Below are 24,701 nucleotides of genomic sequence, written 5' to 3'. Positions count from 1 at the left end.
AGAGGAGTAAAGACTATACTCGTGGCTCCGGATTGGCCAAGAAGGACTTGGTACCCGGAAATTCAAGAGATGCTCTCGGAAGACCCGTGGCCTCTACCTCTAAGAAAGGACCTGCTCCAGCAGGGACCATGTCTGTTCCAAGACTTACCGCGGCTGCGTTTGACGGCATGGCGGTTGAACGCCGGATCCTGAAGGAAAAAGGCATTCCGGATGAAGTCATCCCTACCCTGATCAAAGCCAGGAAGGATGTAACCGTACAACATTATCACCGTATTTGGCGTAAATATGTTGCGTGGTGCGAGGCCAGGAAGGCCCCTACAGAGGAATTTCAACTGGGTCGATTCCTGCATTTCCTGCAAACAGGACTGTCTATGGGCCTCAAATTAGGGTCCATTAAGGTTCAAATTTCGGCCCTGTCAATATTCTTCCAAAAAGAACTAGCTTCTGTTCCTGAAGTTCAGACGTTTGTCAAGGGAGTACTGCATATACAGCCTCCTTTTGTGCCTCCAGTGGCACCTTGGGATCTCAATGTAGTTTTGGGATTCCTAAAATCACATTGGTTTGAACCACTCACCACTGTGGACTTAAAATATCTCACATGGAAAGTGGTAATGCTGTTAGCCCTGGCTTCAGCCAGGCGTGTATCAGAATTGGCGGCTTTATCCTATAAAAGCCCTTACCTAATTTTTCATACGGACAGGGCAGAATTGAGGACTCGTCCTCAATTTCTCGATAAGGTGGTTTCAGCATTTCACTTAAACCAGCCTATTGTGGTGCCTGCGGCTACTAGGGACTTGGAGGATTCCAAGTTGCTGGACGTAGTCAGGGCCCTGAAAATATATGTTTCCAGGACGGCTGGAGTCAGAAAATCTGACTCGCTGTTTATCCTGTATGCACCCAACAAGCTGGGTGCTCCTGCTTCTAAGCAGACGATTGCTCGTTGGATTTGTAGTACGATTCAGCTTGCACATTCTGTGGCAGGCCTGCCACAGCCAAAATCTGTAAAAGCCCATTCCACACGAAAAGTGGGCTCATCTTGGGCGGCTGCCCGAGGGGTCTCGGCTTTACAACTTTGCCGAGCAGCTACTTGGTCAGGGGCAAACACGTTTGCTAAATTCTACAAATTTGATACCCTGGCTGAGGAGGACCTGGAGTTCTCTCATTCGGTGCTGCAGAGTCATCCGCACTCTCCCGCCCGTTTGGGAGCTTTGGTATAATCCCCATGGTCCTTTCGGAGTCCCCAGCATCCACTAGGACGTTAGAGAAAATAAGAATTTACTTACCGATAATTCTATTTCTCATAGTCCGTAGTGGATGCTGGGCGCCCATCCCAAGTGCGGATTGTCTGCATTACTTGTACATTGTTATTGTTACAAAAATCGGGTTATTGTTGTTGTGAGCCATCTTTTCAGAGGCTCCTTCTGTTATCATGCTGTTAACTGGGTTCAGATCACAAGTTGTACGGTGTGATTGGTGTGGCTGGTATGAGTCTTACCCGGGATTCAAGATCCTTCCTTATTGTGTACGCTCGTCCGGGCACAGTATCCTAACTGAGGCTTGGAGGAGGGTCATAGGGGGAGGAGCCAGTGCACACCAGGTAGTCCTAAAGCTTTTTACTTTTGTGCCCAGTCTTCTGCGGAGCCGCTATTCCCCATGGTCCTTTCGGAGTCCCCAGCATCCACTACGGACTATGAGAAATAGAATTATCGGTAAGTAAATTCTTATTTTTCATTACCGTTTTGGTACCTTTCACCACACTGAACCCGTTTCACCCATACAAAACAGTGGTTGTCATTTTAAATGTTTATTTCCTGCTTCTGCCTGGTGAGATCACACATGGAGACAGCGTATCACCTTCTGGGGCTTGCAAATACCGTTTCAGACCCTTTCACACTGCACAATTAAACGGGTCTGAAACGGGTTGGACCCTGCTTTTTTACCGTTTCAAAATACCGGTATTTTGTAAACGGTAAATTGAAGGTGACCCTTTCACATCGCAGCTCGAACCGTTTAGGAAGCCAGTAAAAACGGCAAATTACCGGGTACAAGCTGCGGTGTGAAAGGGGTATTATTGAATGTTTGTGTGTTCATTTCTGTTGATACAGAACACAGAACAGAAAATAGATTTATTTAGCAGCAAAGTGTTTGTCTCTTGCTTGTTTCAGACATCTTTCTCATCGACCCTCAGAGGATATGCAAAAGTTTATTTCTGATGTAGCCTATAAAGTAGAGCTTCACCAAATAGCCAACATGGTCCTCAGCCCTGGAGTTTTAATAGCTGCAATTTTACTACAGAATTGTCCAGCACTGAACTACAATGTTTTAGTTGACAAAACCGTTTGGCTCAAAGATTTAACAGAGGCATTTGGTGGATGTCTAGAATGGCCGGGTATGTAAACGATAATCATTAACACTAGTAAATGTTAAGTCCTGTGTGTAATGAAAAAAAAAAAATTTGTGTTTGTGTTCTAGTGGAGTGTGTGCTTTTTTTTTTTAGTCTGTAATCATGATTGTGATACTTTTGGGTATATTCAATTAGTGTCTGATCCTCTCCGACTGAGAGGATCCGACACTTCACTATTCAATTTGCGGGCTTTTCCGACCGGTTATTGCCCGTTTTCGACAATGCCGATCCAACTTTTTTTAAAGTCAAATCTGCATTGTCGAAACCAGGCCAAAAACCTGTAGGAAACGCCCGCAAATTCGATCCACGTGTTTTCCGATAAGTCGGATTTTTCAACAAGTCGGAAAAATGGTACTGGAATTGAATAGGTCGAATCCAGATTCGACCTAAAAAAAGTCGAAAAGTGCAGTTTTTTCCGTAGTGTCGAGAATTCCGACACTAATTGAATAGATCCCTTTGTGTCCTTGTGTCCATTCATATTTTCTGTGTTTTTCACTTGTATCCACTTTGTTATTGTTCTCTTTGTTGCAAGAATGCTTTAGTGCTGTGTGTGTCTACATTTCTGTGTTTACAGTACTGTGGGTTTATGTTTTATTGCAATAAAACCAAATACTGAGTGGTGTTGCATTGTTTTTTATTGCAAGTAATAATGCATGGGAAACGCAAATGTTATTAACATATGGAGCCCATTTATCCACATGACTACACTAACAGCAGCATTGGTTATGTTCATGTAGCCAGGACACAGTTTGACTAGTGGTAAATATACTTGTAAAATGCATTTAATAATCACCAATGGATATTAGGCCTAAGGGTTCTTGTGAATAAATGTGACTGGACTGATTTTCTCTTAATTGCATGTACTTTAACACTATAGATTTCATTATACATTGTGTGTCGTGTTGAATTTCGAGTATATAAAATAATCCCTCTGATTGGTATGTTTTATTTGATTTACTTGTGCTTCTTTTAATGCATTTGTAGATATGTCTGCCAGCGAAGTGGTTCAGTCCAGCTTAGACCTCCACTCAAATATTATGAGGCTTTCGAAGGGAGACGTGGACTTGTTTGAACAAAATCCAGGTGGTATTCTTACAGAAGAGCTGGTGCTCAGCAGAGCAGTGACTGTGCTCATGTGTGCCTCTTACAGGAACCAGATGGTAAATGTATATGTACGACCTGCCTTGGTGGTGTTGGCTAGTAACATGGCACTGAGTTGTAAAAGAGGTAAGTGCACGATATCAAGTTTTTTGTCAATATCATAGGCTTTCAATTCTTTTTAGAACATAAGTGCCTATAATTAATATAGCAAACATGTTGCATGTAATGACAGATTCTTGGGGTTTCTTTGCAATCTGTGCATAGATCTAACATGACTTTCTGTGCCAATTTTACCGCTAATGTATGGTACTATCCCATACCAGACTCCAGTGGTTCTCAAACTCTGTCCTCAGAATCCCAAAGTTTATGTTTTCCAGACCACCAAGCAGGTATACAAGTGTATTAATTACTCACTGACCCATTTTAAAAGATACACAAGTGGAAGAAATTATTTCACTTCTGGTTCTGTGAGGAGACCTGGAAAACATGAACTGTTTGGGGTTCTGAGGACCAAGTTTATAAACCTATGTCTTACACAAGAGGTTCTCAAAAGTGGTCCTCAAGGCACCCCAACAGTCCAGGTTTTAAGTTTATCCATGCTTGGCCACAGGTGACTTAATTAGCACCTCAGTCAATTTGATTTAAGCATCTGTGCTGAGCCATGGACATACCTAAAACCTGGACCGTTGGGGTGCCTTGAGGACTGTGTTTGTGAACCTCTGTCTTACACTAATTGCAAGTACAGTAGCAGTGTTTATTTCATTACACAAATGTGCAATGCTCAACCTCATAGCCCATCTTGTGCTTCCAAAGCTTAGACTGTATGCCTGTTTTTAAAATTATTTGTTCTAGAAGTCTTTTCATTTTGCTGAAATTCTTTTTTTTGGGGCAATTTCCTTTTTTTCCCCAATAAATGTTTATTGATTTAAAGGTAATAACAAGTTATAGAAGACAGCATTTACAATTCAAATGTTAGTACGTCTATTTGATACAAGCAATGACTGTTTACATACTTAGCATGGCCTGCTGTAGAGAAACTCCATGGCCAGGGCCTTATCTTGAATTCAAGGCCACATCAGGCCTTTCTAGGTGAAGGCTGTCTCAACAAAACATTTCTGAACTCTAAGACAGTTCAAGAAAACAGGACAGAGAAGAGTATAGGGTGTAAAAAAAAGGGGGGTTAGAGAATCAGAGAAGAGGGGGGAAGGGGGGGGGGGGGGGGTCAGTGTGAACTTTCCATGTCTGGTCGGGTCGGGGGTCTGAAGTATCAGCTTCTGGCTTCAGTCATTCCTAAGAGGACAGTGGGAGAACACAAGTGGAGGACAAGGCAAAGGGCCTAGGTCACTGCAGCAATGTCGAGTAAGCTTGTGAGGCCTTAAATTCCAACCCAGGGGGACCAAGTAGTCGTAAACCTTTGATTCGTCTCCGGTGTCACCCGCAGCTCCTCCATAGTCATATACCAATCCACTCTGGCAACCCATTCCCTCACGGTAGGAGGTTTAATAGATCTCCAATGAACCGGAATGACCGCTTTGGCTGCGCTATTGAGAAACTTTAATAAAGATTTTTTTGTATGTCGACAGGGGCCATGAAACACAGTTGAGAAGCCAGAAGATAGGTTCTGAGGGAACCCCAGGATCCACTATCAATTTTGAGATTGCAATAACTTTGTCCCAAAAGGGACGGAGTATGGGGCAGTTCCACCAGATATGCATCGGGGAGCCCGATTGAATATTACATCTCCAGCACGTATCTGGTACATTGGGAAACATTTTAGCTAATGTTTGGGGACACCTGTACCATCGAGATAAGACTTTGAAATGCGTCTCAAGGACCGAATAATTAGAGGAGCTGGCAAGGGTGGCTTGGAAGCTCCTCTCCCAGTCCTCCTCTGACAAATCTATCTGCATATCATGGCCCCAGTCTCTAGCATATTTAGGTAGATCTGGGTATTTGTTCTCAATCAGAAGTCTATAGCACTTTGAGAGGAAGTGTAATGGGCGAGAAGGTTCCAGGCATAGGCTCTCAAAAGCTGTTAATGATCTACTCAAGCTCGGGCGTACAGTACTCCCCATGGCAAAATGTTTTAATTGGAGGTATTTCCAGATCTCTGAAGGCGAGAGGTTCCACTTGGATTGCATTAAGGGGAAAGGGATCATCTCTCCACGCTCCACCAGCCCGCCAACACGTGTCACCCCCACCCTTTTCCAAGAGTCAAATCCCCGGCTTGAGGCTGCCGGTGGGAAGTCTGGGTTATAGAGCAGTGGGGTCAAAGGAGAGTTTTTAGAAGAAATATGTGGTAGTACCCTAAGTCTACCCCAGCGTGTAAGTGTAGGGCCAATAGTAGGATGGTCTACATGTGGTAACTTTGAGCGCCAGGGGTAGTATGCAATGGGGGTAGGCAGCACTGTTCCCTCGATATGAACCCATTGTTTTATGTCATGTGGGCGCGACCATTCCATAATTCGGTGGAGGATAATAGCCTCATAATACAGTGTGAAGTGCGGTAGCTGAAGACCTCCCTTGTGTTTAGGGCGAAAAAGGACATCATGTTGAAAACGAGGCCGTCTATCTCCCCAGACAAAAGCCCTTACCAGATTATGTAAATCTCTGAACCAAGCTTTGGGAATGGATACCGGGAGCGCCTGGAGGAGATAGAGGACTCTCGGCAAAACATTAATTTTAATGACACTGAGCCTCCCCAACCAGTACAGCCTCCTGTTACCCCAGTCCTGGAACTCAGAACGGAGTGAGGCAAGTAGTTTTTTTAAGTTTTCATCAAAAAGGCGTGATAGGTCTTTATGCAGCGTGACCCCCAAGTATTTGAAACTAGAGGGATGCCAATGGAAGGGGAAAGATTGTTTAAGGTTATCAAGAGCTTGGGAGGGCATTGACACGTTCATTGCCACTGACTTAGAGAGGTTAATCTTAAAATTTGACATGGAGCCATATCTATCAAGTTCGGACATCAGGTTGGGGACAGAAACCACCGGGTTCGATAAGATAGCTAACAGGTAATCTGCGAACAGTACGAGTTTGAATTCTCTACCCCCAACCGTGAGTCCCGAGATGTTTGGATTTAGTCTAATGGCACCCGCCAAGGCTTCCATACAGAGGACGAAGATTAGGGGCGAGAGGGGACATCCTTGTCTAGTACCATTCCTAATCGGAACCGGACGGGACAATTCTCCATTAATTTTGATTGCAGTGGGGGAGTTATAAAGAGCTAAAATGCGGCTCAAACTGACCGGTCCCAGCCCCAGGTGACGCAGGACCCCCGCCATAAATATCCAATCAACTCGATCGAATGCCTTCTCGGCATCGGTAGAAAGCACTACCATCGGTTAATGTTTGCTCGAGGCTATGTGCATCAAATCAATGATCTTGGTGGTGTTATCACGCACTTCCCTCCCAGGTATGAAACGCACCTGATCCGAATGCACAATGTTGGGGAGTAGCTGCTTCAATCTGTTTGCTATAAGTTTAGCAAACAGCTTGATGTCTGTGTTGAGGAGGGATATGGGTCGGTAACTAGCACATTGAGCCGGGTCTTTCCCGTCCTTTGGTATAACCGTAATGAAAGCCTCTAATGATTGAGGGGAGAAGGCGCGATCATCAGAGATCTCGTTGAATGCCATTAGCATTTTAGGCAGGAGAGTATTCTTAAAGAGCTTGTAATAAGAGACTGTATAGCCATCTGGGCCCGGGCTCTTCCCGGAAGGAGGTTCCTTAAGGGCTTGTTCCAATTCCGGAAGGGAAAAGGGGGAGTCTAGCCAAGCACTCTCATCTTCTGATATTCTAGGGAGTCCCGCGTCACTAAGGTATCCCTCCACCAAATCTCGAGTTGTCGACAAGGATGTCGGGGTTCTAGGTTTCTGAAGATTATATAATTTGGTGTAGTAAGAGTGGAAGGTCTCGGCAATGTCCTTTGTGAGGGTGCGGCGGGTCCCCGGCGCATCCTGTATCGACTGTATAAATAGCGTAGCCCTCTGCGCGCGGAGCGCCCTTGCCAGTAGCTTCCCCGGTCTGTTGCCCCATTGATAGAAGCGGTTTCTACAGAGCCTATAGTCCCTCTTAATGTCCGCAAACAACAGGGTGTTGAGAGCAGATCTCGTCTCGGTCAGGGCGGTCAGCACCGATGGGGATGGACTCGTCTTATGTGTTGTCTCTAAGTCCTTGAGCCGCTGGAGTAAAGCGGTCTTTTCCCTCAGTCTCTCTTTTTTCAGCATGGAGCCTAGCTGTATGAGCTTCCCCCGTAGAACACACTTGTGAGCTTCCCACACCGTGACCCGGGAGACATCTGGTGTCTCATTATTTAGAAATAATTCTCCAAAGTCTCAAGCAGCTGGGGTTAGAATTTCGTATCCATTAGAAGTTGTTCATTCAACCGCCAGGTACATTGCTTGGAGTGTGGATGGGATGTCTCCAGGGTCAGGGAGATAGGAGCGTGGTCCGACTAAGTAATTAGTCCAATAGCTGTTTCTCTAACTAGATGCAGGAATCTGTGGGGTAGGAGGAAATAGTCCAATCTAGAGTAGGTGTCGTGGGGTCTGGAATAGAACGTATAGTCCCTGTCCCCGGGGTGTTGGAGCCTCCAGGTGTCAACCAGCTGGTGGTCGTGGAGAGACCGACGCACTCTACGGTGCGATGCTAGGGAGGGTCTTGCCGGTGTCCCAGAGATGTCCACCTCTGGTTGGAGGGTCCAATAAAGATCACCTCCAATAACTGGAATACCCGCTACCAAGGGGGCAATACGATTGAGGGCCTTCGCTAGGAAACTGGGTTGTGATTGATTGGGAGCGTATAGATTAATAAATGTATACAGCTGATCGAACAGTGTACCTTTCACTAAGAGTGTCCTGCCCTCCTCCAAAGATTCAGACGTTATATCTCGAAAAAAGGCAGGCGTTTGGATAGCAAAATAGCTACACCCAAAGATTTACCTTTGCTGTTGTTATTGTAGAAGGAATGTGGATAGTTACGGTCCTTGAGAGCCGGGGCCACTCCCACTTTAAAGTGGGTTTCCTGTAAAAAAGCCACATCAGCTCTGAATGCAAAGAGGTCCCTAAGCAACCTGGAACGTTTCTCCGGGACATTGAGGCCCTTCACATTAAGGGAAACCAGTTTTATATTTGTCACTTTAGGATCAACCGCCATCGTCTAGAAACATATAGGGAATGCTTAGTCCGACCAGGAGGACAGAACAACTCGCAGAGCAGAGAGTCACCCAGTGGGGGGGGGGGGAGGGAGGAGAGAGAAAGAAGGAAACAGAAGCAAAGAAAGCATAAAGAAGGTAGGTCGATGGACCTAACATAATCAAATGTCAGCTGAAGAAATAAACTGAATAAATGAGAACTCTACCGCCGCTCGGATGCGCTAATCGCATCAGAGACCAAGAATACTCGGGCGGTGCAGGGGCGAACTGGGAAGTCAATGCCAGCCCCAACCCCAACAGGAAATATAACATCACAATCAGTAATATATCTTAACAGTTCGATCACACAACTAAGAAAAACAACCACTGAAAAGAAATAGCATTTAACCGGAAACAAGTATCTCCGACCCATTCAGGGCAGGTGGGTGTTCGTCGAGTCAAGTACGATCTCGATGTCCCGGCCACATCTCCAAAGGGAGAGTGTACCGTACGGCAAGGGGATCCCTTGAGTCGGCAATACATCTTTTAAGCTAAGGAAGGATCATTTGGAATTGCTACAGTGAATGTCCCGAACCAGGCTGAGACCCTCATCTCTTCGTCGACTGCGTGAGGGAACGCTGCTCTCTAGGGGGTCTCGGGTTGCGGTGGACAAGTTGCCAGTCGTTGTCAGGGTGGGAGAGTTCTGGTGGGGCGCCGCCGGTCAGGAGCTCCTGCCAATCTGGAAGAGAGACCTGTGGTATTCCCAGCGCTTGGCAGAAAAGGGGCAAGTCGGAGGAGTCTTTAAAGGAGTATAGTGTCCCATTGTGCGAGGCCTGGAGGCCAAAAGGGAAGCTCCATCTATATTTAATGCCCAGCTTCCGGAGTTCCGCAGTGAGCGGGTGTAGGGCTCTGCGCTTTTGAAGGGTCGTCCACGATAGGTCCTGGAAGATCTGAAGATTATGAGAGGCAGTCTCTATCACATCCATGCGACGGGTTTTGCGAAGGATCATTATTACACTTTTTCCGTGTAATAATGTAGACGACAGATGATGTCGCGGGGGGCGATCAGACGGTGCGCCCCTGGATCTCCGGGCTCGGTGGGCCCTATCAAACTCAAATATTGAAGCGGGTTCACGGCCCAGAAGTTCATTGAAAACCGTCGTGAGGAAGTCAATGAGGCAAGCAGGTGAGACATCCTCCGAGCCCCCCCTAACCCTCAAGTTATTTCTCCTTCCGCGGTTATCCAAATCTTCTACACGGTCTTGGAGCTGTTGGAGGCAGGACGCCTGCTTGATAACTGTGGCCCTAAGAGCGTTGTGTGCAGCTGCCGTATCTGAAGAGAAGCCTTCCAGCGTAGACAGGCTGGAGCCAATGTGCGTTATTTCTGACTGAACCACAGCAATCTCTGAGCGGACCGTTTCCCTGACTCTACCTTCCAAGTGTTCAAAGTCCTGCTTCGTTGGAAGGGCCTGAAGGAGGTTCAGAATCTGGGCGAGACTTCCCGGGTCCGTCGTGGTGTGTTGGGCTGCCGCCTGTGATCCCGCTTGGGAAGCCGAATCCGAAACAGGCGAGAGACGTGGGGTCGAAGGTAAAGAGGCATCCATCCGCAGCGCTCACCTCTCGGTACCAGGCAGGTCAGCTGGCCCAGGTGGTCACAAAGAAGCCAGCAGGGTATTCCACACGTAGGCCAGGGCACACTTATAGGGAGATTCAGTCCGGAGCTCCACTTAATCCCAGCCTTCCCTGATGCCGGCCAAGCCACGCCCCCTGACAATTTCCTTTATTATGTGTGTCACTTAATTAAGTGACAGACAGTTTTGGGCAACTAGCCCAATATTGCAGCATCAAAATGGCTGTGATGGCTGATAGTGGTCGTTACCGGTCTAGTTGTGCAATAACCGCTGTACTGCAATAACTGTGTGTGTGTGGTCATCTAACCCCAGTAAAGTAATACAGCCATTTGGGGCTTCTGAATCTTGTCCATTTTAGTGTTTTGGGTAGAATTAGAATTGGTCCATGTGTGCACAGTTTTACAAACAATACTTTAGGTTTGGAGCCATTGGGCATTCTCAAATTACAATTTAAACCTTACTGGTTTTATGTTTCAAGATTTCCTTCTGTCAAAAATGATAAATGCTATTTTCCAAGTTTAATTCTGTTTTACAACATAATGGATGTATCGACTTAACATAATTTCTCTGACGTCCTAGTGGATGCTGGGGACTCCGTCAGGACCATGGGGATATAGCGGCTCCGCAGGAGACAGGGCACAATAATAAAAGCTTTAGGATCAGGTGGTGTGCACTGGCTCCTCCCCCTATGACCCTCCTCCAAGCCTCAGTTAGATTTTTGTGCCCGACGAGAAGGGTGCAATCTAGGTGGCTCTCCTGAGCTGCTTAGAATAAAAGTTTAAGTTAGGTTTTTTATTTTCAGTGAGTCCTGCTGGCAACAGGCTCACTGCTACGAGGGACTTAGGGGAGAGAAGAAAACTCACCTGCGTGCAGGATGGATTTGCTTCTTAGGCTACTGGACACCATTAGCTCCAGAGGGAGTCGGAACACAGGTCTAACCCTGGGGTTCGTCCCGGAGCCGTGCCGCCGACCCCCCTTGCAGATGCCGAAGTTGAAGAGGTCCAGAGGTCCAGAAACAGGCGGCAGAAGACTTTCAGTCTTCATAAGGTAGCGCACAGCACTGCAGCTGTGCGCCATTGTTGTCAGCACACTTCACCAACAGTCACCAACTGTCACTGAGGGTGCAGGGCGCTGGGGGGGGCGCCCTGGGCAGCAATGTATAATACCTTTTTATGGCTAAAATACATCACATATAGCCCTTGAGGCTATATGGATGTATTTAACCCCTGCCAGATCTCACAAACTCCGGGAGAAGAGCCCGCCGAAAAGGGGGCGGGGCCTATTCTCCTCAGCACACGGCGCCATTTTCCTGCTCAGCTCTGCTGTGAGGAAGGCTCCCAGGCTCTCCCCTGCACTGCACTACAGAAACAGGGTTAAAACAGAGAGGGGGGGCACTTATTTGGCGATATGATTACATATATAAAAATGCTATAAGGGAAAACACTTGTATAAGGGGTTGTCCCTGTATAATTATAGCGTTTTTGGTGTGTGCTGGCAAACTCTCCCTCTGTCTCCCCAAAGGGCTAGTGGGGTCCTGTCCTCTGTCAGAGCATTCCCTGTGTGTGTGCTGTGTGTCGGTACGTGTGTGTCGACATGTAGGAGGACGATGTTGGTGAGGAGGCGGAGCAAATTGCCTGTATTGGTGATGTCACTCTCTAGGGAGTCGACACTGGAATGGATGGCTTATTTAGGAATTACGTGATAATGTCAACACGGTGCAAGGTCGGTTGACGACATGAGACGGCCGGCAAACAAATTAGTACCTGTCCAGGCGTCTCAGACACCGTCAGGGGCTTGTAAAAACGCCCATTTACCTCAGTCGGTCGACACAGACACAGACACGGACACTGACTCCAGTGTCGACGGTGAAGAAACAAACGTATTTTCCTTTAGGGCCACACGTTTCATGTTAAGGGCAATGAAGGAGGTGTTACCTATTTCTGATACTACAAGTACCACAAATAAGGGTATTATGTAGGGTGTGAATAAACTACTTGTAGTTTTTCCTGAATCAGATAAATTAAATGAAGTGTGTGATGATACGTGGGTTTCCTCCGATAGAAAATTATTGGCGGTATACCCTTTCCCGCCAGAAGTTAGGGCGAGTTGGGAAACACACCTTAGGGTGAATAAGGCGCTCACACGCTTATAAAAACAAGTGGCGTTACCGTCTCCAGATACGGCAGCCCTCAAGGAGCCAGCTGATAGGAAGCTGAAAAATATCCTAAAAGTATATACACATATACTGGTGTTATACTACGACCAGCAATCGCCTCAGCCTGGATGTGCAGCGCTGAGGGGGCTTGGTCGGATTTCCTGACTGAAAATATTGATACCCTTGACAGGGACAAGATTTTATTGACTATAGAGCATTTTAAGGATGCATTTCTATATATGCGAGATGCGCAGAGGGATATTTGCATTCTGGCATCAAGAGTAAATGTGATGTCCATATCTGCCAGACGACAGTGGTCAGGTGATGCAGATTCCAGACGGCACATGGAAGTATTGCCGTATAAAGGGGCGGTCCATCGGACCTGGTGGCCATGGCAACAGCTGAAAAATCCACCTTTTGTTACCCCAAGTCACATCTCAGCAGAAAAGGACACAGTCTTTTCAGTCTCAGTCCTTTCGTCCCCATAAGGGCAGGCGGGCAAAAGGGCCAGTCATATCTGCCCAGGGGTAGAGGAAAGGGAAGAAGACTGCAGCAGGCAGCCCATTCCCAGGAACAGAAGCCCTCCACAGCTTCTGCCAAGTCCGCAGCATGACGCTGGGGCCGTACAAGCGGACTCGGGTGCGGTAGGGGGTCATCTCAAGAGTTTCAGCACGCAGTGGGCTCACTCACAAGTGGACTCCTGGAGCCTACACGTAGTATCCCAGGTGTACATTGGAAATTCGAGACGTCTCCCCCTCACAAGTTCCTGAAGTCTGCTTTACCAACGTCTCCCTCCGACAGGGAGGCAGTATTGGGAAAAATTCACAGGCTGTATTCCCAGCAGGTGATAATCAAAGTACCCCTTCTACAACAAGGGAAGGGGTATTATTCCACACTATATTGTGGTACTGAAGCCAGACGGCTAGGTGAGATCTGAAATATTTGAACACTTACATACAAGCGTTCAAATCAAGATGGAGTCACTCAGAGCAGTGATAGCGAACCAGGAAGAAGGGGACGATATGGTGTCACTGGATATCAGGGACGCTTACCTACATGTCCAAATTTGCCCTTCTCACCAAGGGTACCTCAGGTTCGTGGTACAGAACTGTCACTATCAGTTCAGACGCTGCCGTTTGGATTGTCCACGGCACCCCGGGTCTTTACCAAGGTAATGGCCGAAATGATGATTCTTCTTAAAAGAAATATGGACGCTTTCCTGATAAGGGCAAGGTCCAGAGAACAGTTGGAGGTCGGAGTAGCACTATCTTAAGTAGTTCTACGACAGCACGAGTGGATTCTAAATATTCCAAAATCGCAGTTTTTTCCGACGACACGTCTACTGTTCCTAGGGATGATTCTGGACACAGTCCAGAAAAGGATGTTTTCTCCCGGAGAAGAAAGCCAGGGAGTTATCCGAGCTAGTCAGGAACCTCCTAAAACCAGGAAAAGTATCAGTGCATCATTGCACAAGGATCCTGTGAAAAATGGTGGTTTCTTACAAAGCGATCCCATTCGGTAGATTTCACGCAAGAACCTTTACGTGGGATCTGCTGGAAAAATGGTCCGGATCGCATCTTCAGATGCATCAGCGGATAACCCTGTCTCCAAGGACAAGGGTGTTTCTTCTGCGGTGGCTGCAGAGTGCTCATCTATGAAAGGGCCGCAGATTCGGCATTCAGGACTGGGTCCTGGTGACCACGGATGCCAGCCTGAGTGGCTGGGGAGCAGTCACACAAGGAAAAAATTTCCAGAGAGTGTGATCGAGTCTGGAGACTTCTCTCCACATAAATATACTGGAGCTAAGGGCAATTTACAATGCTCTAAGCTTAGCAAGACCTCTGCTTCAAGGTCAGCCGGTATTGATCCAGTGGGACAACATCACGGCAGTCGCCCACGTAAACAGACAGGGCGGCACAAGAAGCAGGAGGGAAATGGCAGAAACTGCAAGGATTCTTCGCTGGGCGAAAAATCATGTGATAACACTCTCAGCAGTGTTCATTCCGGGAGTGGAAAACTGGGAAGCAGACTTCCTCAGCAGGCATGACCTCCACCCGGGAGAGTGGGGACTTCATCGGGAAGTCTTCCACATGATTGTAAACCGTTGTGAAAAACCAAAGGTGGACATGATGGCGTCCCGCCTGAACAAAAACTAGATATTGCGCCAGGTCAAGGGACCCTCAGGCAATAGCGGTGGACGCTCTGGTAACACTGTGGATGTACCAGTCAGAGTATGTGTTCCCTCCTATGCCTCTCATACAAAAAGTACTGAGAATCATAAGAGGGAGATGAGTAAGAATGATACTCGTGGTTCCGGATTGGCCAAGAAGGACTTGGTACCCGAAACTTCAAGAGATGTTCACGGAAGACCCGTGGCCTCTACCTTTAAGAAAGGACCTGCTCCAGCAGGGGCCTTGTCTGTTCCAAGACTTACCGCGGCCGCGTTTGACGGCATGGCGGTTGAACGCCGGATCCTGAAAGGGCATTATTGAAGTGTGGAATCTTATATAATATATATTTATTATATCATATATTGATTTATGCTTTATGTATCTTACATCTGCAAATATATTATAATAGGCTTACAAATTAGGTTGGCTCATAGCTAAAGGGGCAGAGATTAGCACTAGTCCAATCACACAGCAATGTACATTATATGAACATTCCTATACATATGCATGTGATTGGCTCATTTGGGTTTAGGAATTATATATCTACTTGTCCAAGAGATATGTCAAGGTAAAGTGTAATTATACTTTACAGAGATATATAATCCTGGCTCATTGACTATGTGGGTATGAATATAGCTACTGAAAACAATTACTGTCCAAGCAATACATCTGTGCACATGGTAAATATACTTTATGCAGGGATGTATCCTTCTGGCTCATTTGATATATCAATGCTCTATACCTTAGGGGTATAAATATATTGTCCAACTTTGCAGAGCCTTATATAATATATGCAGATTTGTATGATTTAGAGATTCCAAAAAATGAGTTTGAACCATGGAATAATAGCTCTATTTCAATAACACTTTATTCTAGGTATACAAAATACAAGATATGAAAAACACAATGATAATAAATCCTATAATTATTATTAACTGCAGTACATATTAAACAAACACAAACAATATTACAAACTTAAACAATTAACACACATACTGTACACTTGCAAGAATTATTGAGGGTTAAATGCATAGCTACCTTCTTCTGATGTCTTAGGATCCTTCCTTGTCTCTTTCCCTCTGCACTAACTAAAGACTGCTCCAAACCCTGTCTTATATCCCAACTTTAACAATCCCAATTTACATATTCAAAGGTGTTGTAAAACATATCAGATAATTTGTTCAACAGTGACGAGCAGGGGGTGAATTCTGGAGTCATAGCGTCTGATATTTGTTTGTCTATCAAGGTTTTCCTTTGGTTATTTTGGAGTGTAAATACTGCTAGTGTTCATCAACATTTGAGACTTCGTTAATTCAATTGATCCTAGGAGTCATTGTCTCAAAGCAGAAGGCCGAATAACATACATTGCTCAGGATATGCAGATTCCTGATTGTAGTCTTAGGCACTTCCTTGCGCATGCCATTACCTGTGTGCCTTTGAAGTGACTAAATTGTCTAAACATTCAACTGATATATACTAGCCTATTTTATCTATTCCCTTACTACAAAATATATGTACAATCCTAATCATGGTTGAATATCACACTTATTATATTCGTTAGAATTTTGATCCAAATCTAGTACCGATTAAATGATGTTTTTCAGATTTGATTACATATGTGGTAACAGTCGCCCCCTTGTGGCCATGAGAAATTATTTTGATTGGCCACACATTAAACTAGCGTAATTGCTTCCAAATACATTTCAAAATTTCTTCAAAACATAACTTTTGTTGTAACCATAATATATACCATAAGTGTAATAATAATAACCATTATGATTTTAAAAATCTCAAAAATTCTTAGCTTACCTAACCTTATTCTACTTTTACTTTTAACTAAAGCAGACAAGACTGAGGTTTTTATTCAGTATTCATGAGGAAAACTAATTTCTACAGACATTTGGAATACCATAGCCCAATTGTAGACCTTTTTTCTGTATCTGGATCAGTACGTTTGGACATTTTTGCTGTTCTTGGCTGTAGCAATTTACTGGGAGAGTACTGTCATCTGCGTGGTTTGCTTGCCATTGGAGACGTATTACGTTTGCATCATGAAGGCAGTTGAAGTAGAATTCTTTATAGCAGCTGCTCCTTTGCTTGCCATTTCGCTGTTTGAGGCAGAGGGCTGTGTACGTCGAGTGCTGTGTCTTGAACATTCAGTACTTGTGACGACCCTCAGTAATGGTCTTTAGCCTTGTGCGTCCTTTAAATGTTTTTCCAATGCCGCAGTTGTGACAAGTGTCCATATTGCTTTTGCACAAACAGGTTGTGATTTTGAATAGAACAGGCATATATGAAACAGTCTTTTTTTTTTTTTTTTTTTTTCTCTTTCTTTCTTTCTTTCTTTCTTTCTTTCTTTCTTTCTTTCTTTCTTTCTTTCTTTCTTTCTTTGCTTGTTAATAGTAGGTCTTAATTGTCTTCGGGCAATAGTACCACAAATGGCTGTGAGTAGTACACCTACTCTGTTCTGTATTTCCTCACTGAATAAATTACCATGCAGTCTTAAGTCTCCTTATTCTACCTTGAACCTATTTATACATCTCAATCTTAAATAACCCTATACCAGTTTAACCCATATAAAGGCGTTTTCTATCCTACCTATATTTTGACTAATAATTATTTAAAATGCTTTTGATGTGTATATAGTAACATGCTATCAATACAATAAATGAATACAATTTTGCTTCAAATAGATATTAAATATCATTTAGGAATGGCTTTGACTAAATCTAATTCCATCCAGTATTAGATATTTAATTACTTTTGAAGCTTTTACGAAGGAAGCATAGGTAGTATCTACTGTGTAATATAAAAAAAAAACATAAAATATTTACAAGGTATATAATACAATGATATCAAATATATATATATATATATATATATATATATATCAGACAAATGTTTACATATATATTTGATTAAGGTATATGAAGGGATGAGACAGTTCTGTATAATCACAGTGATGAGATGTGCTGTACACTGTTGTGGGAGTGTACATGTAGTTTGAAAGACAAGTAATGATTACTTGTGATGAAAGGGTTAATGAAAACCTTCCCCTTTCTTGTGAAACTGGAAAACTCCTTGAGGATTTGTCCATATATCAGTCTTTAGGGATGCTATGTAGATTTTGCTGGATAGCAGCGATGAAAGGGTTAATGAAGACCTTTTCCCTTGTAAATTGGAGTCTTTTTGGAGTCTTGCACCATTCTGTATACAGGTTGCCAGGATTACTATGAATCAAACAAAAATACATACAATGAATATCACAGATATTTATACAGTGATTTAACATAGCTTGCTATGCATTCTGTCCTATCTGCTGCATGTTATCAGGTACAGAATTTACAAATGTGTCTTTAAAGATTGAAGAACAAACAAACAAACAATTGTTTCTGGCCTGTGCCAATCTTTCCTGTCACATTGTGTGTCAATGACAGCACAATTGTCGCTGCAGATATGATGCTGGTTTAATTTGGAAACTGTGGCTGTTTGAACATCAAAGAAAACAATGGCTACATTGGATCTAACAAGTAAAGGAATGATACTACCGTATTCACTTGTGACCATACTCCCTTGTGACGTAGCCTGGGCCCAGACTGTCTTCAACCATAGCGTTTGCTGCTTGGCATGGCTCCTTAGTCTGGAAGAATCTTGGAGCTTCTGAAAAAACCTACTTTTGTGGGGAGAGAAACTTGTTAGACTTTGCCAAATATGTATTGCAGGTCCCAGGGCTTTCTGTCTTTCCACACCTGTAATAAAATGGTTATGGCACCAGGGCATAAAAACATTTTCATCCTGGTGATCCTTTTTGTCATTGTTAATTGGTGTGTGGGTTGCAGAATGACACTCTGCATGTGGTCTCTCTGAGAGCATGCAAACATTTGCACCATCACTAGATTTCTCTGAGTGTTGTGTCGGGGTTACAAAAGTTTGGGAACTTTGTTTGTAAACATGCATTCCTGAATTAATTTCATGGATTTTCCCTTTAAACGTGTTTCCAGGTGAATACATTTCAAAGTTTGCAACTCTGGTTGCCATGGGAGTTTTCACCATGGGGAACTTCCCCACCCCTGTGTGCACTGTACTGCTGCTATCAGTGTTTAAATCTGCTGACAATTCACCTTTGCCTAAAGGCATAACAAATTCTTCATTAATACCCCTTTCACATCGCACAAATAACCCGGTATCGACACGGCAAATTGCCGTGTCGACACGGGTCAGTGTGCGATGTGAAAGCACTTTCTGTGAATTAGCGGGTCGCCTGACCCGGTAATTCAACCCGGTATAAAAGAAGGATTATACCCGGGTTGATTACCGGGTCAGGTGCGGTGTGAATGGGAGCCGTGTCGATGCGACACGGTTCCCATTCACAGCATAGGGAGAGGCGGCGCAGGAGATGAGCTCATCTCCCAGCGCCGCCTCCACCCCCGCCCCTGCTGCTGCTGCGCCCTCCCGCTGCTATGGCAACCGACCCGGTATATTGCTGGGTCGGAAAGCCTGCAGACGGGAGCAAATGCCGGATCCCACCCGGTAAGGACACGTTTCTTTTACCGGGTGGGATCCGGCATTAGCGATGTGAAAGCGGTATTACATTGGGAACTCTGAGAGTGTATTCAGCAGAATACTCATAATCTGAATTACACTGATCTTCCCCCTTACTAGACACAGTATAGGGGACATCTCCTATTGCTGCTACCTCCTTTACATTAATGTGCTGTCTGATGATAGACACATCCTGCACATTGCTACTTTCTTCCTTTACCAAAGAGGCTGTTCTGCTGGTGGTCTGTGTGACCATAGCAGACTCTGTGTGCTGCACATGGACAATGCTGTCCTGAGTCTCACCTACATCTACAATGTTCTCCCTTGTACTTTCTTTTATCTCCTCCTGAGAGGTCATGACAGTTTGCTTACAATCTGCCAGGCTTTTTGCTTCTGCCCCAAACTTTTTCTGTTTATTTTTCTGTTTAAGGGACTTAAATAATGAATGCATTTTTGCATTAATGGTCAGGCACGCCTTACGAAGACGTGAACCTGATTCTTCTTTACATTTCTGTTTGGCTTCTAAAGCCGCAGTTTTGCGCATTTTTCTTAATGCTACAGAAAACTTTTGCATTTTTAACATTGCAATCATTCACAATTCTAAATTTTTATATTCTTTGTTTTTAGTACCCACGGTATCCTCTCCTTAAGATTGACCGGTGTCTTAAGGTTAAACTCTAATACCTGGTACATTTATTTGGAAATACTCATTTCCACTGTGCACATTTTCTATTCTAGGCCTTTAAATTCTTTATTCTCATTTGTAACCTATTCCACTGTGATCTTGTACTTTGCCAGCAGGCTTACAGCCATTGGTGCTGCTTCCTAATAAATATTGTATTTAGTTTAAAATAGATACCAAATTATTCCATGGTCCCATCTGGGGTGCCAATTATTGAAGTGTGGAATCTTATATAATATATATTTATTATATCATATATTGATTTATGCTTTATGTATCTTACATCTGCAAATATATTATAATAGGCTTACAAATTAGGTTGGCTCATAGCTAAAGGGGCAGAGATTAGCACTAGTCCAATCACACAGCAATGTACATTATATGAACATTCCTATACATATGCATGTGATTGGCTCATTTGGGTTTAGGAATTATATATCTACTTGTCCAAGAGATATGTCAAGGTAAAGTGTAATTATACTTTACAGAGATATATAATCCTGGCTCATTGACTATGTGGGTATGAATATAGCTACTGAAAACAATTACTGTCCAAGCAATACATCTGTGCACATGGTAAATATACTTTATGCAGGGATGTATCCTTCTGGCTCATTTGATATATCAATGCTCTATACCTTAGGGGTATAAATATATTGTCCAACTTTGCAGAGCCTTATATAATATATGCAGATTTGTATGATTTAGAGATTCCAAAAAATGAGTTTGAACCATGGAATAATAGCTCTATTTCAATAACACTTTATTCTAGGTATACAAAATACAAGATATGAAAAACACAATGATAATAAATCCTATAATTATTATTAACTGCAGTACATATTAAACAAACACAAACAATATTACAAACTTAAACAATTAACACACATACTGTACACTTGCAAGAATTATTGAGGGTTAAATGCATAGCTACCTTCTTCTGATGTCTTAGGATCCTTCCTTGTCTCTTTCCCTCTGCACTAACTAAAGACTGCTCCAAACCCTGTCTTATATCCCAACTTTAACAATCCCAATTTACATATTCAAAGGTGTTGTAAAACATATCAGATAATTTGTTCAACAGTGACGAGCAGGGGGTGAATTCTGGAGTCATAGCGTCTGATATTTGTTTGTCTATCAAGGTTTTCCTTTGGTTATTTTGGAGTGTAAATACTGCTAGTGTTCATCAACATTTGAGACTTCGTTAATTCAATTGATCCTAGGAGTCATTGTCTCAAAGCAGAAGGCCGAATAACATACATTGCTCAGGATATGCAGATTCCTGATTGTAGTCTTAGGCACTTCCTTGCGCATGCCATTACCTGTGTGCCTTTGAAGTGACTAAATTGTCTAAACATTCAACTGATATATACTAGCCTATTTTATCTATTCCCTTACTACAAAATATATGTACAATCCTAATCATGGTTGAATATCACACTTATTATATTCGTTAGAATTTTGATCCAAATCTAGTACCGATTAAATGATGTTTTTCAGATTTGATTACATATGTGGTAACAGGCATTCCAGATGAAGTCATCCCTACCCTGGTCGAAGACAGGAAGGATGTAACCGCAAAACATTTTCACCGCATTTGGCGAAGATATGTTGCGTGGTGTGGGGCCAAGAAGGCCCCTACAGAGGAATTCCAACTGGGTCGTTTCCTACATTTCCTGAAAACAGGACTGTCTATGGGCCTAAAATTAGGGTCCATTAAGGTTCAAATTTCGGCCCTGTCGAATTTCTTCCAGAAAAAACTGGCTTTAGTGCCTGACGTTCAGATGTTTGTAAAAGGGGTACTGCATATACAGCCTCCTTTTGTGCCCCAGTGGCACCTTGGGATCTCAATGTTGTTTTGAGTTTCCTAAAGTCACATTGGTTTGAACCACTCACCACTGTGGACTTAAAATATCTCACATGGAAGGTGACGATGCTATTAGCCCTGGCTTCAGCCAGGCGTGTGTCAGAATTGGCGGCTTTATCATATATAAAGCCCTTACTTAATTTTTCATTCTGACAGGGCAGAATTGAGGACTCGTCCTCAATTTCTCCTTAAGGTGTTTTCTGTTTTTCACATGAACCAACCTATTGTGGTACCTGCGGGTACTAGGGACTTGGAGGACTCCAAGTTACTTGACGTTGTCAGGGCCCTGAAAAATATGTTTCCAGGAAGGCTGGAGTCAGAAAATCTGACTCGCTGTTTAGCCTGTATGCACCCAACAAGATGGGTGCTCCTGCTTCTAAGCAGACGATTGCTCGCTGGATTTGTAATACAATTCAGTTTACACATTCTGTGGCAGGCCTGCCACAGCCAAAATCGGTAAAAGCCCATTCCAAAAGGAAGGGGGCTCATCTTGGGCGACTGCCCGAGGGGTCTCGGCTTTACAACTTTGCCGAGCAGTTACTTGGTCAGGGGTAAACACGTTTGCTAAATTCTACAAATTTGATACCCTGGCTGAGGAGGACATGGAGTTCTCTCATTCGGTGCTGCAGGGTCATCCGCACTCTCCCGCCCGTTTGGGAGCTTTGGTATAATCCCCATGGTCCTGACGGAGTCCCCAGCATCCACTAGGACGTCAGAGAAAATAAGATTTTACTTACCGATAAATCTATTTCTCGTAGTCCGTAGTGGATGCTGGGCGCCCATCCCAAGTGCGGATTGTCTGCAATACTTGTACATAGTTTTGTTACAAAAATCGGGTTATTCTTGTTGTGAGCCATCTTTTCAGAGGCTCCTTCGTTGTTATCATACTGTTAACTGGGTTCAGATCACAGGTTGTACGGTGTGATTGGTGTGGCTGGTATGAGTCTTACCCGGGATTCAATATCCTTCCTTATTATGCACGCTCGTCCGGGCACAGTATCCTAACTGAGGCTTGGAGGAGGGTCATAGGGGGAGGAGCCAGTGCACACCACCTGATCCTAAAGCTTTTATTATTGTGCCCTGTCTCCTGCGGAGCCGCTATATCCCCATGGTCCTGACGGAGTCCCCAGCATCCACTACGGACTACGAGAAATAGATTTATCGGTAAGTAAAATCTTATTATAAATTGTTGAAATCATTATACATTTTTATTCATTATATTTAGCGCTTTTTGACAATGGGGAGAATTGAACCCATGACCTCATTGCTGTGAGACGGTTATGCTAACCATTGCACCATCCGTAGAAAACAGTTGCTTATGATGGGTTATAAGGGACATTTATGAACCTCAAAGTGCAGACCTTCAACGCTTGCCTGCTAACACTTTGTTAATTTAAAAATTTCAGCTTTTCTCCTAAAATACAACATAGTTTAGAATAATTTATGTGCTACATTAGGCATATTAGGCATCCTATATTAGGCGCCTCTTTGCCACTGTCAACTCGCTCCTCTGCCCACCCCCGCCTCAATTCCCCTCTTCACTTTCTGCTCTTGACTTTGCCACCTAGTTCACATTCAAAATTGACTCCATTCGTCAGGACATAACATCCCACCAGAACCTGAGCACCCCCATCCTCCATTTCTCAACCCCCCCTCTCCTTCCCTCCTACCAACTCTGACATCTTTCTTCCCTGTATCTGGAGAGGAAGTCATGGTCCTCATCCGGTCCTCACCCCCCTCCACCTCCCCCACTTGACCCTATTCCCTCCCGCCTTCTCTGCTTCCTCTCTTCTGCCTGTTCCCGTCTTGCCCATCTACTCAATCTCTCACTCTCATCAGGCACTGTCCCTTCTGCCTTCAAGCATGCACTTGTCTCCCCCTATTCTTAAAAAAAACCTACCCTTGATCCAACCAATCTCTCCAACTACCGACCCATCTCTCTTCTCCCTTTTGCCTCCAAACTCCTTGAGCATACTGTCTACAACCGCCTCACTGTCTTTCTTTCTTCCCACTCACTGCTTGACCCTTTCCAGTCTGGTTTCCGTCCTCAGCACTCCACTGAAACTGCCCTCATGAAAGTCTGCAATGACCTCCTTGCTGCTAAATCCAGGGCCACTACTCTCTGATTATTCTCCTTGACCTATCTGCTGCTTTTGACACTGTAGACCACCCTCTCCTACTGCAAATCCTTAACTCCCTTGGTTTGCGTGATACTACTCTCTCCTGGCTGCCCTCCTACCTTTCTGACCGTTCCTTCTCTGTCTCCTCTCATGACTCAACCTCCCCCCCACTTCCTCTACCAGTAGGTGTCCCCCAAGGTTCTGTTCTTGGGCCTCTCCTTTTCTCTCTCTACACTTCCTCATTAGGTGAGCTCATTTAGCTCTTTTGACTTAAAATGTCATCTCTGCGCTGATGATACTCAAATCTACCTTTCCTCCCCTGACCTCTCGCCTGCTCTCCTCACTCGTATCTCCAACTGTCTCTCTGCTATCTCCTCCTGGATGTCCCAACGCTTTCTTAAACTTAACATTTCTAAGACTGAGCTTATCATCTTCCCTCCCTCCCGCATAACCTCACCTCCCACAATTTCATTATCAATTGACGGCATAACTATCTCCTCTAGCCCCCAAGTGCGATGTCTTTGAGTAATCCTTGACTCCTCCTTTTCCTTCAAACCACACATTCAGTACCTCTCAAAAACCTGCCATTTCCATCTCAAAAACATCTCCAGGATCAGACCCTTTCTCACCCAGGATGCTACTAAGACCTTCATCCACTCACTGGTCATCTCCAGATTGGACTACTGCAATCTCCTCTTATCTGGCCTCCCTCAAAAATGCCTCTCTCCACTTCAGTCTATCCTCAGTGCTGCTGCCCGTCTCATCTTACTCACCAAACGTACTACATCCACATCCCCTCTCTTGCAGGACCTTCACTGGTTACCCTTCTCATTCAGAATCCAATTCAAGCTTCTCACACTCACCTACAAAGCCCTCACCCACTCTTATCCCTCT

At 44.3% G+C, this 24,701-nt stretch overlaps 1 protein-coding gene across 2 annotated transcripts in view; it reads left to right on the top strand.

Annotated features, from left to right (window-relative positions):
* Positions 1-24,701, top strand: part of GNPAT (glyceronephosphate O-acyltransferase) — a 255,633-nt gene that overhangs the window by 169,160 nt on the left and 61,772 nt on the right. For both annotated transcript variants that reach the window (XM_063917641.1, XM_063917639.1), the window contains exons 9-10: positions 2,166-2,389; positions 3,389-3,631. In XM_063917641.1, coding sequence (XP_063773711.1) covers positions 2,166-2,389; positions 3,389-3,631 — 467 coding nt within the window. The remainder of the gene's footprint in view (positions 1-2,165; positions 2,390-3,388; positions 3,632-24,701) is intronic.

The sequence above is a fragment of the Pseudophryne corroboree genome, chromosome 4 (genome assembly GCF_028390025.1).
Source record: "Pseudophryne corroboree isolate aPseCor3 chromosome 4, aPseCor3.hap2, whole genome shotgun sequence".
NCBI classification, from domain to species: Eukaryota; Metazoa; Chordata; class Amphibia; order Anura; family Myobatrachidae; genus Pseudophryne; species Pseudophryne corroboree.
This window is presented reverse-complemented; position numbering and strand designations above follow the sequence as displayed.